Source organism: Tursiops truncatus, chromosome 8 (assembly GCF_011762595.2).
Source record: "Tursiops truncatus isolate mTurTru1 chromosome 8, mTurTru1.mat.Y, whole genome shotgun sequence".
Taxonomy (NCBI): domain Eukaryota; kingdom Metazoa; phylum Chordata; class Mammalia; order Artiodactyla; family Delphinidae; genus Tursiops; species Tursiops truncatus.
Window position 1 is genome coordinate 99539368 of NC_047041.1, and position 17083 is coordinate 99556450.

General features: G+C 43.2%; 1 protein-coding gene, 1 long non-coding RNA gene and 1 pseudogene across 2 annotated transcripts; 2 read left to right on the forward strand and 1 right to left on the reverse strand.

The window, feature by feature from the left end:
- Window positions 1–450: 450 nt before the first annotated feature.
- LOC141279404 (uncharacterized) lies at window positions 451–16803 on the reverse strand. The gene is made up of 3 exons (XR_012333578.1): window positions 16606–16803; window positions 15677–15906; window positions 451–652 (listed from the first exon to the last, which is right to left on the reverse strand). It is a non-coding gene; the product is annotated as an uncharacterized lncRNA (long non-coding RNA).
- LOC117313467 (U2 spliceosomal RNA) lies at window positions 1790–1906 on the forward strand (annotated as a pseudogene).
- LOC117313180 (small ribosomal subunit protein eS4, X isoform-like) lies at window positions 5310–6163 on the forward strand. Its single transcript, XM_033860881.2, has one exon. The coding sequence runs from the start codon at window positions 5345–5347 to the stop codon at window positions 6146–6148; it is 804 nt and encodes a 267-aa protein (XP_033716772.1). The 5' UTR covers window positions 5310–5344; the 3' UTR covers window positions 6149–6163.
- Window positions 16804–17083: the final 280 nt, after the last annotated feature.

Here is a 17083-nt window from a genome sequence, read left to right on the forward strand (position 1 = left end):
CACGTTTTCGTTTGTGTTTAGACGTGATTATGTGAATGATCTTGTTCTGGTTTTTTTCTTCATCCACCATGACCACAGAGTAGACTTGTCTGATGTTATTTATGTTCAACATGAGAACACCAAGGCCTAGCAGTGAGGGCCAGGCCAGCTTCTGGACATTAGCAGCTACTTTTCTCTTTCTCAGTACCCTAGTTCAAGCCCTTCACCCCTGGATTTCTGCTAGAGATTCCTAACCAGGTTCCCTGGCTCTGACTCTACCCCCTTCTAATCCATTCTCCCCAGGATAGCCAGAGTGATCTTTCCAAATAAAAAAGCTGATCTCAGCTCAGAATCCTCCTCCTTTGCTCTTAAAGTCTGTTCCTACTGTTACCAGGCCCTTTCCAGACTCTTGGACAGCAATACTGTAGAAATGAATATCGCTTCTACAAGACTCTCAGGCAAGCAAAGCTTTTTATTAAAAGAGATAGCTTGTGCACAAGGGAGAAGGCAGGAAAAAAAAAAAAGAGCCAGCTCCCTGAGTAGAAGGGGCGAGTTGCTTTTATAACAAAAGGGAGGGTTTGTCTCATGATGAATGATAATTTCCAGAAATCATCAAAGCTCTTTGATCCGCAGCAGGTGGCCCCAGGTTGGCTGTCAGGAATAGGGAGTGCTTCTGTGAGGGGAAAGAAATGCATGAGAATTTTCTGCAAGAAAGCACAGGAACAGATAAGGTTAAAATTTATAGTTGAGCTTCTTGTCTTGTGGCAGCTAGGTTAGTGTAACAGAGATAAAGTTAATCTTTTCTTCATGCGAGCCTGGTTTTTGTCTCTGGGACTCAGGCCCCCAGGGCCTTTGTTCTTTAGCTTGAAGGCCTGTTTTGCTCAAGGCCGTTCCTCGGTTCTTTTCCGAAATGGCTGTACTCTTGTCTTCCTGTCTCACTACCAACAGAGCCAGCAAGGCCCAGTTTCCCTTTTCAGTTTCAATAACACCACTCCTTCCCTCCCCGTCGTCGCTCTACCTGACCCCTTGCTGGCATATATTCCCTGAGGTCAGAAATCTTGTCTGAATAATTTATTACTTTATCCCCATCATGTATAACAAGGCGTGTCACTAGAATTCATTGATTACCTGCTCTGTGCTATGAAGTAAGCTCCTGAAGAGGTTGTTAGAAGAAATACTTTTGAACTATAAACAGGTTCCTCTAACAGGAATCTTTCTGGGAGGATGGCAGCTGCTCCAGGGAATTGGTCTGCCCTCTCCTGGCAGCAAGAGGCACTGCCTCTACTAGTAGAGGAGTAGGAATAAGCAAATGAGCAGTGCTCTGCAAGGAGCAGGATAGGATGTTCACCTGTAGGGCAAAAATTCAATCTGAGAACAGAATTTCCTTATTTCCTGAACCGTGGAGGAGTGTGACAGTGGGAAGCTCTCCCAGGGAAGGATTAGACTGGTTTTTGGAAGAGCCAAATATGTGGAATTTTAAAAGGAACAACTTTAAGGCTGCTTCTATGGCCTTGCATGAAAGTTTGGGAAGCAAAGCCTGATGAGAACTTTTCTCTTTTTTAATTGAAGTGTAGTTGATTTACAATGTTGTGTCAGTTTCAGGTGTACAGCACAGTGATTCAGCTACATGTATACACACACACACCTATATATATATATATATATATACACACACACACATATCACACACACACATATGCATAGATACATTCTTTTCAGATTTTTTCCCTTATAGGTTATTACGAAATATTGAATATAGTTTCCTGTGCTATACAGTAGGTCCTTGTTGGTTAGGGAATCTTAATTATAGGTTGTTTCTTTGGTTTTTGGCCCAAGATCAAGGTTAGTATCTGTTCTTATCATTTAACATCTCATAAATCCTCTACCTGAGGATACTTTATTTATTTTATTTTATTAAAAAAATAATTTATTATATTTATTTTATTTTTGGCTAGGTTGGGTGTTCGTTGCTGTGCGCGGGCTTTCTCTAGTTGCGGCGAGCGAGGGCTACTCTTCATTGCGGTGCGTGGGCTCCTCATTGCAGTGTCTTCTTTTGTTGTGGAGCACGGGCTCTAGGCGCCCGGGCTTCAGTAGTTGTGGCTCGTGGGCTTTAGAGCGCAGGCTCAGTAGTTATGGCACATGGGCTTAGTTGCTCTGTGGCATGTGGGATCTTCCCAAACCAGGGCTCGAACCCGTGTCCCCTGTGTTGGCAGGCAGATTCTTAACCAATACACCACCAGGGAAGCCCTGAGGATACCTTATTAAGTGGAATTTTGGAACAGGGAGATGAACCAGAGGCTTGTTCCTTCCATTCCACAAATCAGTCTGCTGTCTCAGTTCCTCCATGAATGGTGTGGTTCTCCCTTTTGGGATAGATGTCAATTAAAGTGCAGACTGTTGGACTTCCCTGGTGGCACAGTGGTTAAGAATCTGCCTGCCAGTGCAAGGGACACGGGTTTGAGCCCTGGTCCAGGAAGATCCCGCATGCCACGGAGCAACTAAGCCCGTGCACCGCAACTCTGAGCCTGCGCTCTAGAGCCCGTGAGCCACAACTACTGAGCCTGTGTGCAACAACTGCTGAAACCCACACGCCTAGAGACCCGTGCTTCGCAATAAGAGAAGGCACCGCAATGAGAAGCCCACGCACTGCGAAGCCCACGCACTGCAACAAAGAGTAGCCCCCTCTTGCCACAGCTAGAGAAAGGCCGCACAGCAACGAAGACCCAACACAGCCAAAAATAAATAAATAAATAAATAAATTTATTAAAAAGAAAATGCAGACTGCGGGTGTTCTGTGTATCATTTAGTTTTTGGAAAAAAATTTTAAGGTGAAACCTGCTATTTCCCCCTTTTTCTTTAACATTACAGTTTTGATGCATTTTTTCTGTCTTTTTGTGCCCTAGCTCTTTAAGATTTAGTTATAGTACTCTAATTAGACGTTTTCTACAAATTATTTTGTCCCCTAGTGATAAACCCTTTTTAAGATTTCCAAGTTTTTACTACTTAGCCAGTGCTGCAGTGAAATCCTTTGTATATTGCTTTGTGCATGTGGATGAGAGTTTCTCTGGGTTATGAATCCAGGAATGTCATTTCTGGGTAATAGCTATGAGTATTTTCAATTCTACAGGCTTTTGCAAATTGCTCACCTAGAGAGATTGTACCAGTTAATGTTGTCACTTATGCAATTTCATGTTCTTGTCATCACTTGGTTCAGTCAGATGTTTTAATATTGCCAATCTGATGGACATAAAATTATATTTTGTTGTGATTTTAATTTGCATTTTCTTGGTTACTACTAAGGTTATGTAATGTGTCAAGAGTTCACTGGCCATTCTTTGGTGTAGCCAATTTTGTGAAATGACTGTTCGTAGTCTGTAAATTTTTTTTTTTCCTACCAGGTTGTTGGCCTTTTCCTTACTGGTTTTCAGTGAGTTATATGTTTTATGCAAGACTCTGTTGTTTGATTAGTTTCAGATACTATGTCTTCTCCCGTTTGTGGCTTGTCTTTTCTGTTTGTTATGGTCTCGTGATGCACAGATTTTTCTTGCAGAATTTATCAGTTCTTTTCTTAATGTTTTGTGCTTTTGTGTCTTGTTTAAGAACTCCTTCCTTACCTTGAAGTCAGAAAGATATTCTAATTTTTTTTCTAAAAATTTTAAATATTTGCTTTTCATACTTAGGTCTTTTAATCACTTGGAATATATTATTGTGTTTACTTTTAAATAATGACCTAATTTTATTTTTTTCAGCACCATTTGGTGAATAGCTATTCCTTCCTCCAGTGATTGTAATATTATCTCTGCATATATTAAGGTTTCAAATATGCATGAGTTTCTTTTAGATTTCATATTCTGTTCTATTGGTCCGTTTGTCCATCCCTGTGGCTATAGCATGCTATTATTATTACTTTAGCATGCTATTATTATTACTTAAGAATATAACATGCTTGGTATATGGTAGGATTTGTCTTCAAAAATATTACTTTTTAAAAAAAATATCTTTACTGTTTTTGGCCCTTTTCTCTTACACGTGTTATAGAATCATAAAGTTCCCAAGAATAGATATTCAGATTTGTATTGGAATTGCAGTGGATAGACAGATTGTTCAGGGATGTCAATGAAAAAATTAACCAATAGTCAACCTAAGAAAGAACTGGAAATTTTTATTTAAGCCAACCTGAGGATTATAACCCAGGAGACAGTCTTTCAGAAAGCTCTGAGGACTATTCCTCTGTTAGAGGTCAAAGCACAGTTTTATAAGTTTTTGAGACAAAGGGTCATAAATCAAAGTAACATAGTCCAACAAGGCGAGCTGTGAGTTATTGTGACCCCTTACAGAATTGAGAAAGGAATGTTATCTTATCTTCTGAGGAGTTACCTTCCTGGTGCCAGGAGGAAATTGCTTTGTTTGTTTGTTTGCTGTTTCTTTTTGCAAGCAGGCATTGCTGTGTGTTCTAAGGGGATCTAGTTAACGCATAATGCAGATGCACAATGCACACTGAAAGGGCAGTGGAGTGGCTCAAACTGCAGAGAAAAACTTTATGTTAAATTTTTCTTATCTTGACTTAATTTTATTTCATCAGGGAGCATTAATTTCTTTATGACATCGAATCTTTCTATTCATGAATATGTGACACTTCTCCTTTTGGTCTTTACACTTGCTATTATTCCCTCACCTAGAAAACTTTCTTTTAGAAAGCTCCTTTGTTCCTTTACCTCCTTGGGTCTTTGCTCAAATGTCACCTCATCAGAGATGATTTCCTTGAATAAAGTAGTCTCCTTCTCACCCTCCTCTATCTTTTCAAAGCACTTGTAATCATTTGACATACGTGTGTATGGTTGAGTATTTTTTAATTGTCTTTCTTTCACTCAGTGGAATTAAGCTTCATGAAAGCAGGGTCTCTTTCCTCGCTACCACCCCAGCTCATAGAAAAGTGCCTGGCACATACTAGGTACTCAGTGTTTTTTGTGTGAATGAGTTTCTGTAGGATATTATCTTTTCCTTCATAAAGAAGTTATCTATTTACTGTTAGATTTTTATCTTAGCTCTTAGTTTTCATTGCTAGTATATATGGCAACTTTAAAAAAAAAGACATTTTCTAGTTGTTTGCTACTGGTGTACAGAACAGAATTGGTTTTGTATATTATTTTATGTCTAGTATTTTATTGAACTCTTATTCTAATAATTTGTCTAGATTCAGTTTGATTTTTCTATACAGAATTTTATTTTCTATAAGTAAGAAAAACATTTAGGTATCAGTTTTATTCCCCAAATCAAATTTTAGTTACCTATACAAGTGTTTTGTAAATTATTGATATTACTGTTTTAAAGAAACTTGCTCACTCTTTCCGTGCCTAGCGCAGCCATGGCTCGTGGTCCCAAAAAGCACCTGAAGCGCGTAGCAGCTCCAAAGCATTGGATGCTGGATAAACTGACTGGTGTGTTTGCTCCTCGTCCATCTACCAGTCCCCACAAGCTGAGGGAATGTCTCCCCCTAATTATTTTCCTAAGGAACAGACTTAAATATGCCCTAACAGGAGATGAAGTAAAGAAGATCTGCATGCAGCGTTTCATTAAGATTGATGGCAAGGTCCGCACTGATATAACCTACCCTGTTGGTTTTATGGATGTCATCAGCATTGACAAGACTGGAGAGAATTTTCGTCTGATCTATGACACCAAGGGTCGCTTTGCTGTTCATCGTATTACACCTGAGGAGGCCGAGTATAAGTTATGCAAAGTGAGAAAGATCTTTGTGGGGACAAAAGGAATCCCTCATCTGGTGACCCATGATGCTCGCACCATCCGCTACCCTGATCCCCTCATCAAGGTGAATGACACCATTCAGATTGATTTGGAGACTGGCAAGATTACTGATTTCATCAAATTTGACACTGGTAACCTGTGCATGGTGACTGGAGGTGCTAACCTGGGAAGAATTGGTGTGATCACTAACCGGGAGAGACATCCTGGTGCTTTTGATGTAGTTCATGTGAAAGATGCCAACGGCAATAGCTTTGCCACCCAGCTCTCCAACATTTTCGTTATTGGCAAAGGCGAAAAACCATGGATCTCTCTTCCTCGTGGAAAGGGTGTCCACCTTACCATTGCTGAGGAGAGAGACAAGAGACTGGCGGCCAAACAGAGCAGTGGAGAAAATGATCTCTAAGTGATGTGATTGGGAAAGTCTTTGTACTTAGAAATAACGCTACATAATTAAACGCCTCTTTAGTGTTAAAAAAAAAAAAAGAAACTTGCTCTATGGTAACTCAGTTCTAATGCTGCTTTCTAATTTGAGGATGAAAAAGGACTCCCCTTTCCAAACTTGCTATAAGACCCATTTTTCTTAGACTTTTGAGTTTTAATTTTGTCTCTAGTTAGCACCTTTAACTGTACAAATTTTTTTCTTTCTTTTTTTTTTTTTTTGCGGTACGCGGGCCTCTCACCGTTGTGGCCTCTCCCGCTGCGGAGCACAGGCTCCGGACGCTCAGGCTCAGCGGCCATGGCTCACGTGCCCAGCCGCTCCGCGGCATGTGGGATCTTCCCGGACCGGGGCACGAACCCGCGTGCCTTGCATCGGCAGGCGGACTCTCAACCACTGCGCCACCAGGGAAGCCCAATAGTACAAATTTTTGTTTGAGATCATTTACTCTTTTCATGGAAGTGTGATAACCAGAATCTAGATTTCTGCTATTTAAAAATATCTCTCTAAATGTCTACATTTCCGTAGATATTTTGTACCTTTTCTGTTGAGTGAAATGAGTAAGAAAAAAGCTTCCTTAAATAACATTTCCAGATTTGAGTGCGAGGGTCTGTGAGAAGAATCTGCTTTAATGGCCTGTTTACTGCTAACTACCATGATGTTTTCTGCACAGAGTACTTCTGACACTTAATGTGTGGGTTTTCCACCAAGCAATTCTCCAATGCTGTGGGGACACCAACTGGATGTCCTACAATTTCATTCAGTTCTAAAACTACCTGGGGTTGCACAGACCCCACAGGTTAAGTAAGGGCTCAGTCTCACAGACTGTTCCCCACTTCACACAACAATCTCAAGTAGTGGATCTGCAAGTTACCCACACTTTTGAGTTGGCTAAAGATTAGGGGTTCCCACAACCCCCTCCTCAGGTTTGAATTTGCTATAACAGCTCATAGAACTCAGGGAAATACTTTACATACTATTATCAGTTCATTATAAAGGATATTATAAAGCATACAAATGAACAGCCAGATGAAGAGGTACATAGGGTGAGGTTCCAAGTGCAGAGTCTTATGACCCTGTGGACTTGAGGTGTGACATCTGCTTGGCAAATGGATGTGTTCATCAGCCTGGAAGCTCTCCAAACCCTGTTGATTAGGATTTGTATGGTGTTTCCATTAGATAGGCATGATCACTGGCCATTGGTGATTACTCAGGCTTCAGCTCCTCTCCCTCTGGAGGCCGAGGGGTGGCGCTGAAAGTTCCAAACTCCTAATTACTCAGGTTCTTCTGGCAACAAGTCTTCATCCTGGAACCCACCCACCCCCACCCAGGTCACCTTGTTAACATACAAAATGACACTCTTTACTCTAGAGATTCCAAAGGTTTTAGAAGCTCTTGTTCCAGGAAAGTGGAATGAAGACCAAATTCCTTCCTTCCTTCTGTTGGCTGCACCGCATATGGGTTCTTAGTTCCCTGGCTAGGGGATTGAACCCGTGCTCCCTGCAGGGGAAGTGCGGAGTCATAACCACTGGACCACCCGGGAAGTCCCAAATACATATTTCTTATATCGCAGTATCACAGCCTGGTATTGCAGCACCTCTGGGAACATGTGTTATTGGGGACTTATAATGGTTCAAAAGAAGCTGTGAAAATCAGGCTGTGGTAATCACTGATTGTAAGGAAAAAGTTTATTTCCTTTCTCAGATTGGTTACATTCTAGTTAGCATTTCATTAGTGTAACAGTTTCTATTTTGAAATAGAAAAGAGGGTTTCCCTTCTTAGTGATGTATTTTACTTTTTTTTTTTTAATTTGTCTTTAGTTTATCTGTAGTCCAAATTATTTTACAGAGAGTTGTTGAAATTAACCACTTTAGGTCCAGAGTGAGTGGTTATTTCAAATTCAGGTTTCTGTTATATTCCATTCTTGTCCCTAAATGTCTACTTCTCAACACTATATACCCCCTTTTCACCTTACTGAATATAAAATTTTTTTTGAAAAAGGTAGTCAGGCATCTATTTCCCTGCATGGAGCCCTAAGAGGATTTTTCCTATAATTGACCCAAAAGGGAGCACAGGCAGGAGCAGGGGCAGATGTGGGTGGAGCTATTCAAATACCGAGTCACTTGCCTTGAGGGAATGAAGGAAGAGTTTCTGTTCAGGAAGTGCATATTGAAATCTAAGATCCCAACATCTCATTATGTGTCTTTAGGGCTCTGGTAACATTTAGCCATTTTGAATGCCTGTGAAAATCAAAAGTGCTTGAGAGCTTCGTTTATTAATACATTTGCTTATGCAAATATATTAATACATTGTCTTATATTAAATACAAATATATTTGTATAAATACATTTATAAGACAGGATTTGAAATACTGAATGCAGGATCAAGAACTGGCACATTTTGGGGCTTCCCTGGTGGCGCAGTGGTTGAGAGTCCGCCTGCCGATGCAGGGGACACGGGTTCGTGCCCCAGTCCGGGAAGATCCCACATGCCGCGGAGCTGCTGGGTCCGTGAGCCATGGCCGCTGAGCCTGCGCGTCCGGAGCCTGTGCTCCGCAACGGGAGAGGCCACAACAGTGAGAGGCCCGCGTACCGCAAAAAAAAAAAAAAAAAAAAAAGAGCTGGCACATTTTAAGTCTGGATGGAGACTTGGAACCATTTCCAACTTGTTTAGAGAACTGTGTGATAGCAGGCAGGAGAAGTTTCTGTTTTTCTTTAAGTGGAGATACTGTAATTATATTAACCAGGCTACAGAGTTTATGCCAGCATCTAGCTGGACAAGGAGGATAGGGAGATGTAAGAGCTAAGAAAATTGCCCAAGTGCTTCTGGCCTAGAAAACTGGAAGAATGCCAGTGTCACTCACTGAACTGTGATATTGAGCAGGGGGATTGAGGAGGAGAGGCTATAGGGGATTGTGGGAATGGCAAGATAAGATTAATTTTGAATAAGTAGAAATATAGAACTAACTAAAGATGAACAAAGATCTGGGGGTCCTTTAGTAGATTTGAGAATAAATGGGGCCCTTGAGGGACTGAGGACGTGTACAGCGTTTTACTATTATCAGTTTATTATAAAGGATGCAACTCAGGAACAGCCAAATGGAAGAATGCATAGGGCAAGGAGTGGGGGTGTTTGTGCCGCCTTACCCGCACCCTGATGTGTTCACCAACTCGGAAACTGTGAACCCTATCATTTAGGGGTTTTTAATGGAGGTTTCATTATGTAGGTATGAGTGATTAAATCATTGCCATTGGTGATTAACCCAGTCTCTAGCCCCTCTCCCCTTCCCAGAGGTTGGGGGGAACCTTCCAACCTTCCAATCATGACTTTCTGATAACCAGCCCCCATCTTCAAGTTTTCTAGAAGTCCACCAAGAGTGGCCTCATTAAAACAAAAGACATTCCTATCACCCACGAGATTCTAAGGGAGTTAGGAGCTCTCTGTCAGGAACTAGGGACAAAGACCGAATATATATATGTATTTTAATTGTGTTACAGTTACCCATGTGGAAAAAAAATTAGATAGGCTCTCTACCTTATGCCATAAGTAAACATAAACTAAAGATTGATTAAGGATTGCAATGTCAAAAATAAAACCTTCCTTTTTTTGTGTAGAAAATATAGATGAGTATCTTTCAGGCCTTGAAGTAAGGAAAGATTTAAAAAATAGGACATTAAAGTCCGTCGACAGATGAATGGATAAAGAAGATGTGGCACATATATACAATAGAATATTACTCATCCATAAAAAGAAACAAAATTGAGTTATTTGTAGTGAGGTGGCTGGACCTAGAATCTGTCATACAGAGTGAAGTAAGTCAGAAGGAGAAAAACAAATACCGTATGCTAACACATATATATGGAATCTAAAAAAAAAAAATGGTTCTGAAGAACCTAGGGGGAGGACAGGAATAAAGACGCAGATGTAGAGAATGGACTTAAGAACAAGGGGAGGGGGCAAGCTGGGATGAAGTGAGAGTGTGGCATTGATATATATACACTACCAAATGTAATATGGCTAGTGGGAAGCAGCCGCATAGCACAGGGAGATCAGCTCGGTGCTTTGTGACCGCCTAGAGGGGTGGGGTAGGGAGGGTGGGAGGGAGATGCAAGAGGGAGAGGATATGGGGATATGGGGATATAAGTATACTTATAGCTGATTCACTTGGTTATACAGCAGAAACTAACACAACAATGTAAAGCAATTTACTCCAATAAAGATGTTGAAAAAAAAAATAGGACACTAAAAACCCCCAAAACCAGAGTATACAAGAAAAGACTGAGAGAGAGATATATATATATATATATTTAAAGAAAAAAATTTTTTTTGGCTGCGCCACGTATCTTGTGGGGTCTTAGTTCCTTGACTAGGGATCGCACTCACGCCATCAGCAGTGAAAGTGCAGAGTCCTAACCACTGGACTGCCAGGGAATTCCCAAGACTGATATACATGTGTATATTTAATAATATATAAATATATAACTGATATATATATATTTAATATATACATATATATTAAATAATACAGGCCCTTTATTTATTTGCTTTTTTAATATTTTATTTATTTATTTATTTGGCTGCTCCGGGTCTTAGTTGTGGCATGTGGGATCTTTTAGTTGCGGCATGCGGGATCTTTAGTTGCGGCATGTGGGATCTTTAGTTGTGGCATGTGGGATCTTTTAGTTGTGGCATGTGGGATCTTTAGTTGCAGCATGCAGGATCTTTAGTTGTGGCACGCAGGATCTAGTTCACTGAGCAGGGATCGAACCTGGGCCCCTTGCATTGGGAATGTGGAGTCTTAACCACTGGATCACCAGGGAAGTCCCGAGACTGATATATATATATATTTTTAAATTTATTTTATTTTATTGATTTATTTTTGGCTGTGTTGGGTCTTCGTTGCTACACATGGGCTTTCTCTGGTTGTGGCGAGTGGGGGCTACTCTTCGTTGCGGTGCAGGGGCTTCTCATTGTAGTGGCCTCTCTTGTTGTGGATCACGGGCTCTAGGTGTGTGGGCTTTGGTAGTTGTGTCTTGTGGGCTCAGCAGTTGTGGCTCGCAGGCTCTAGAGTGCAGGCTCAGTAGTTGTGGCGCACAAACTTAGTTGCTTCGTGGCATGTGGGATCTTCTGGGACCAGGGCTCGAACCCGTGTCCTCTGCATTGGCAGGCGGATTACCGAGACTGATATATTTTTGATGGATAACTTTTGTTCATCAAAGGACACCTGAGGGACTTCCGTGGTGGCGCAGTGGTTAAGAATCTGCCTGCAATGCAGGGGATACGGTTTGAGCCCTGGTCCCGGAACATCCCACATGCTGCGGAGCAACTAAGCCCGGGCAACACAGCTACTGAACCTGCGCTCTGGAGACCGCGAGCCACAACTACTGAGCCCACGTTTCACAACTACTGAAGCCCGCGTGCCTAGAGCCTGTGCTCTGCAATAGGGGAAGCCACCCAATGAGAAGCCCGCACACCGCAACGAAGAGTAGCCCCCGCTCACCGCAACTAGAGAAAGCCCGTGTGCAGCAACGAAGACCCAACACAGCCAATAAACAAATAAATTTATTAACAAAAAAAAAAGACACCTGAGTGCCCATATCTTGATTTCTAATACCATTCTCCAATAAAAGGGACCAGGGCTCCTTGGAGAAATGGCTGATTCTAGGGCTGGGGCCCTAGAGAATATACAAGATGAACCTGGAGCATCTTGCAGTGCCAGAAAGCAGAGTAGTGTTACAAAAAGGGCGGGGGGGGGGGGGAGGGGGGAATGTATTAAAAGGACACAGTGGCCAGACTGAAAGAGCTCACAGTGGCCAAAGCTGGAATAATTTGAGCAGCAAAGCAATATAGTGTTGGATTCTAACCCAAAGTATAAAATAAGTATCCAAGAATACATACATATGTTGACTTATACTGATATAAATAAATGAATAGATAAATAAATAAATAAGGGAAAAGAGACAAATCTTCCATACAGAAAAATCCCAAATAATTTATGAAGATACTCCCAGCTCTGGGAGGCAGAGCTTAACCTCATACCTCTTGAGTGTGGCTACACTTAGTGACTTTCTTCTAAAGAATGTGATGATAGAAAGTTTTGAGGAGCAGTGGAGATGGGGAAGATGACAATACCCAACAGTATTGCGTGACTAGAACTGCAGAAGGAGCTGACATTGGAGTACTTTGGTGATCGTTTAAGGAATCATTTAATCTCTTATTACCAATTAGCCTTTTGATGAGATCAGTATTCTGTCTCTGATCAGTTGAATATCTTTTGTTTTTAAAGTTGAGATTTTTTTTTTTTTAAAGTTGAATTTGTTTTTTTGTTTGTTTTTTGGCTGCGTTGGGTCTTTGTTGCTGCGTGTGGGCTTTCTCTAGTTGCGGCGGGTGGGGGCTACTCTTTGTTGCGGTGCACGGGCTTCTCATTGTGGTGGCTTCTCTTGTTGCGGAGTACGGGCTCTAGGAGCGCGGGCTTCAGTAGTCGTGGCTCGTGGGCTCTAGAGCGCAGGCTCAGTAGTTGTGGTGCCGGGCTTAGTTGCTCCACGGCATGTGGGATCTTCCTGGACCACGGCTGGAACCTGTGTCCCCTGCATTGTCAGGCAGATTCTTAACCACTGCGCCACCAGTGGTTAAGAAACTGATCAGGGAAGTCCTGATCAATTGAATATATGATGTCATCTATCCAAGGGTAATATGTTAAAAGTACTTCTCTAACTCTTCCATAACTTGATCTGCTGTATCTCTGGTGTTTCTCTTTTAATACTTGGTTGCATTAGAGAGAATGGCTTGCTGCAGTGTTATTCATTTGTCCATTGTGAGTATGATACTTTTCAGATGTTTTCATTTCTCTTCTTCTAAGAGAAGGCTTTGGTTGGCGTTTCCTTTACTCTTTCTGGCTTTTATTCCCCCTCACGTTCCTCACCCTTCACTAAGACAGCTCTGACAGTTCTCTTCAGCAGCCAGTGCCCCTTCTGCAGGATTTGTAGTAAAGTAATATTTCAACATCGCTTCTTCTAATAACAGCGGCCAAGTGGGCCCCTGTGGTTGGGGTCAGCCTCCTCCTCTGCTTTCATCTCAGCTGCACTTTGGCTTCCAAATGCTTGGTTCCTTAACTTCAGCCGTCATCCATTTTTCAAATGGCTAAACTCAAGGCTGATGGGTAGTTTAGAGGCAGAGCCTGAATGCTTTTTTTCTGGGTGTTTTGGAATTATGTCTTCAGCTTTGGCAGCGTTGCCGTGTCTGTTGGACAGTCTCCTAAGTTTCTAACTATCCTCCCATCTTTGCTCTGTCTTTGGAATTTTTTTTTTAACACACTGAGGGGGAAAAAACTTCCATATCTTTTGGCTAAGATCAAGTAATCCTCACTTGTTGGGAAACAGGTGACATGAATTTTTTCAACAGGGGATTAGAAAGGAACTTTCTCTGTGCACTTGGCCCTCTGAACTTCAGGGCCCCACCCCCATCTTCTGAGTGAGTGTAAAGTCCTGAAGGCTTGTGGCCTCATTATTTCGTCCTTATTGGCCTCTGGACTCTTGAACTGCTTTTTTCCTTGCTTTGTCCCAGCCTTTTCTTGAAGGCTAAATTCTTCTTGAACACATTATATACTTTGAATTCTATAGTAAATACTAAGTTTTATATTTAGCAACATGCATTGTAGGATCTGAGGATCTCGAGTCACCTTCAGTCCTCTTCTCTGCAGTCTTGCCCTGTTGCTTTTCTGTCCTCTCCTTCACCCAGATTTATTCTTTGTTTTATTTGATTGAACAGTTACAAGTTTTGGTTTGTTTTCCTACATAAACAGCTTCATCTTGATACCATACAGTGTTGTTTAAATTCCTTTTCACTTTTATCCCTTTACCTTCACATGCTACTTTTGTTTTTGCATTTTATTATTTATTTATTCATTTATTTATTTTGCGGTACGCGGGCCTCTCACTGTTGTGGCCTCTCCCGTTGCGGAGCGCAGGCTCCGGACGCGCAGGCTCAGCGGCCATGGCTCACGGGCCCAGCCGCTCCGCGGCATGTGGGATCTTCCCGGACCGGGGCACGAACCCGCGTCCTCTGCATCGGCAGGCGGACTCAACCACTGCGCCACCAGGGAAGCCCTGCATTTTATTTTTTTAATTAAAAATTTTTAATACAATTTTAAAGGTTACTTTCCATTTCAGCTATTAAAAAATATTGGCTATATTCCCCATGTCGTATAGTACATCCTGGAGCCAATCTTATACCCAGTAGTTTGTATCTCCTGCTCCCTCACCCCTATATTGCCCCTCCCGCCACTGGTAACCACGTTTGTTTTCTCTATCTGTGAGTCTGCTTCTTTTTTGTTGTATAATATTTACTAGTTTGTTGTATATTTTAGATTCCACATATAAGGGATATCATACAGTATTTTTCTTTTTCTGACTTATTTCACGTCGCATAATGCCCTCCAAGTTCCTTCCACATTGCTGCAAATGGCAAAATTTCCTTCTTTCTTATGGCTGAGTAGTATTCCATTATGTGTGTATACATGTATATGTGTGTATATATGTATATATGACGTCTTCTTTATCCATTTATCTGTTGATGACACTTAGGTTGCCTCCATATCTTTGCAATTGTAAATAGTGCTGCTATGAACACTGAGGTGCACATTTCTTTTCAAATACATGCTACTTCTGTTGAATTATTTCTAAGAAGGGAGCAATTTGGGTTTGATTGATAATAGTTCATCCACTCGTTTACCAAACACTTACAAAGTGCCTACTGTGTGCTACCCCTGAGCAGGCACGTCCATGAACAAATAGCACGAGGCCCCTGCCACTCGTCTTGAAGCGCCGACACTCAGACAAGGAAATGTAATGAACAAATGAGACGTGAATTGTAGAAGAGAGAGGTGCACAGTGGATGGAAAGTAATCCTTTCGGGGGAGTTGAGAAAAGCTATCATTTGAGCTAGGTCTGGAAGGAATTGGAGCTTATGAGGCAGGGTGGCAGAACAGGAAGGGCAGAACACAGAGGGAATGGCATGTACAAAGATGCAGAGGCCTGACAAAGCTGGGTGTGTTGTGGGACTAACGGGTGTTTGAAGGCTGATGTTGCTGGAGGGTGGTCCCTGTGGCAGGTGTGGTGGGTGATAAACTTGGGAAGGTAAGTTGTTAGCTTATTTACCGCATGCAGGAGGGATTTGTTTCATCTTTCTGGAGCCATGGGGGGCTGTGAGTAAGATACTATGTGTATGTATGGGGGTGTTATGTTGGACTATCTCAAGGAGAGTGTCTGACCCCACAGTCCTTAACTTTGAGCTTTCATGCTGGTGATAAAGTCTGTTCACAGCCCCTGGTTGGCATGCCCAGGGCACCCTGGACTCCTTATCATCATTGAGCACAGGTCTGAACTCCAACCTCTACCCGCTTGCCTGGGGTGAGGGATGGGGATGGGCTCTGGTACGAAGAAGGAAGGGGAATGGCACGGGATGAGCCTTTTCACTCTCTTGGCTCTCCTTTGGTACCTTTTCTATTTCTTCAGATCTTGGCTTCTGCTTTCTTCCAAATACACAGCTATCTTGGCTTCCAGCCCAGGTGGGAGAGGGAGAAAGAACTTATTTCCTTCAGCGCCTCTCTGAAAATAACCCAGCTGGCAGTGCGCAGGAACAAGAAGTTCCTGAGAGTGTTGGCACCTCATGGTGTTGATGTCCGGCAGTCCCTGCTGTGAATTGTCTCATTCTCAATCCAAGGACCTCTGTGGGGAGAAGTTGGGTGGTTTTCAAGGCCTCTGCAGTACCAGCTGCCTCCAAGGCCTAGCATAGTGAAGGGGTAAGGGAGGTAAGGGAACCATGGCACCGTGGGGAGATTGGGCTAATGTGTGGGAGGCCCTGCAAGGAGGGGAAGATTCTGGCCATGGCAATCTTCTGATCTGGTGTAAGGAGAAGGTGGGGGCCTCTAACTGAGGCCCAGCCCCAGAATGTTGTCAGCCCCGAGGCTGTCCATCCATCTCTTTTGGATGTCAGGTTCCTAGCTGCCCGACATCCTGGGGCCAGAAAGTGGGGGTGGGGTAGGGTAAGATGGGGAGTGTCAGCAACTGTGCTGTCCAAACAGATTTATCATAAAATATCATGGGGAAGGCTAGATTAGGGTTAATTCACTAAAGTTAATAAAGCACAGTACTGTAGTGGGCACTCAGTAAATAGTTGCCGCATGATGAATTAATTGAACTAAATTCAAGATATCTTGAAAGAGTGGGAGTAGCCCTGCGGGGAATCGGAGGTCCAGCGCCAAGTCCCAGAGGCCTGAGAAGACAAGGTCTGGTGGGGGAAAGGGCTGAGTTGAGTTTGATTGGCTCTGAGAGTACAAGTGGCCATGCGAAGTTGGGAAGACCAGGCGGTGGCCTGAGCCCTGGGCCAGGGGCAAATGGAGGGTGGTGTCCAGGGAAGTCACAAACCTTCGGTGTGGGCAAAGAAGGGCCTCGGGACCCCCCCGCAGTTCTGGATATCCCCTTTGGCCCACTTTCCGGCAGCGCGAGGGACCAGCGGGGACCTGAGGCAGGACAAAGCACAGACCCTGCCCACCTAAAGGTGGCTCCGTGCTCAGCGTTCTTTGTGTCCGAACCTTAGGGCTAGACTGTTCGAGGTGAGGAATTCGACCACACGGCCGTCGGAAGCGAGTTCCCAATATTATTCCCTCGGCCGCCGCCCACCCTTTCAGTCCCTGGAAGAGCAATCCAGGATGTTCCACTTTAAGGGGCGGGCCGGGGCGGGGCTCCCGTGCCCAGTCCCAGAGACCGCGCCCGCCCGGCCGCAGACGCGGTCGTGGAAGCTGAGCGGAGTCACGGAAACCTGGGAGACTGTTGTGGGGCCGGGAGGTCCGGGCAGCTATCCAGCCACCAGCTGACCGCAGGCTGCGTCGTGTTGCCGGTTTCG

What these genes read in the sequence shown, in the direction of transcription:
- LOC117313180 (XM_033860881.2), top strand. Translation starts at nt 5,345, where the DNA reads ATGGCTCGTGGTCCCAAAAAGCACCTGAAGCGCGTAGCAGCTCCAAAG.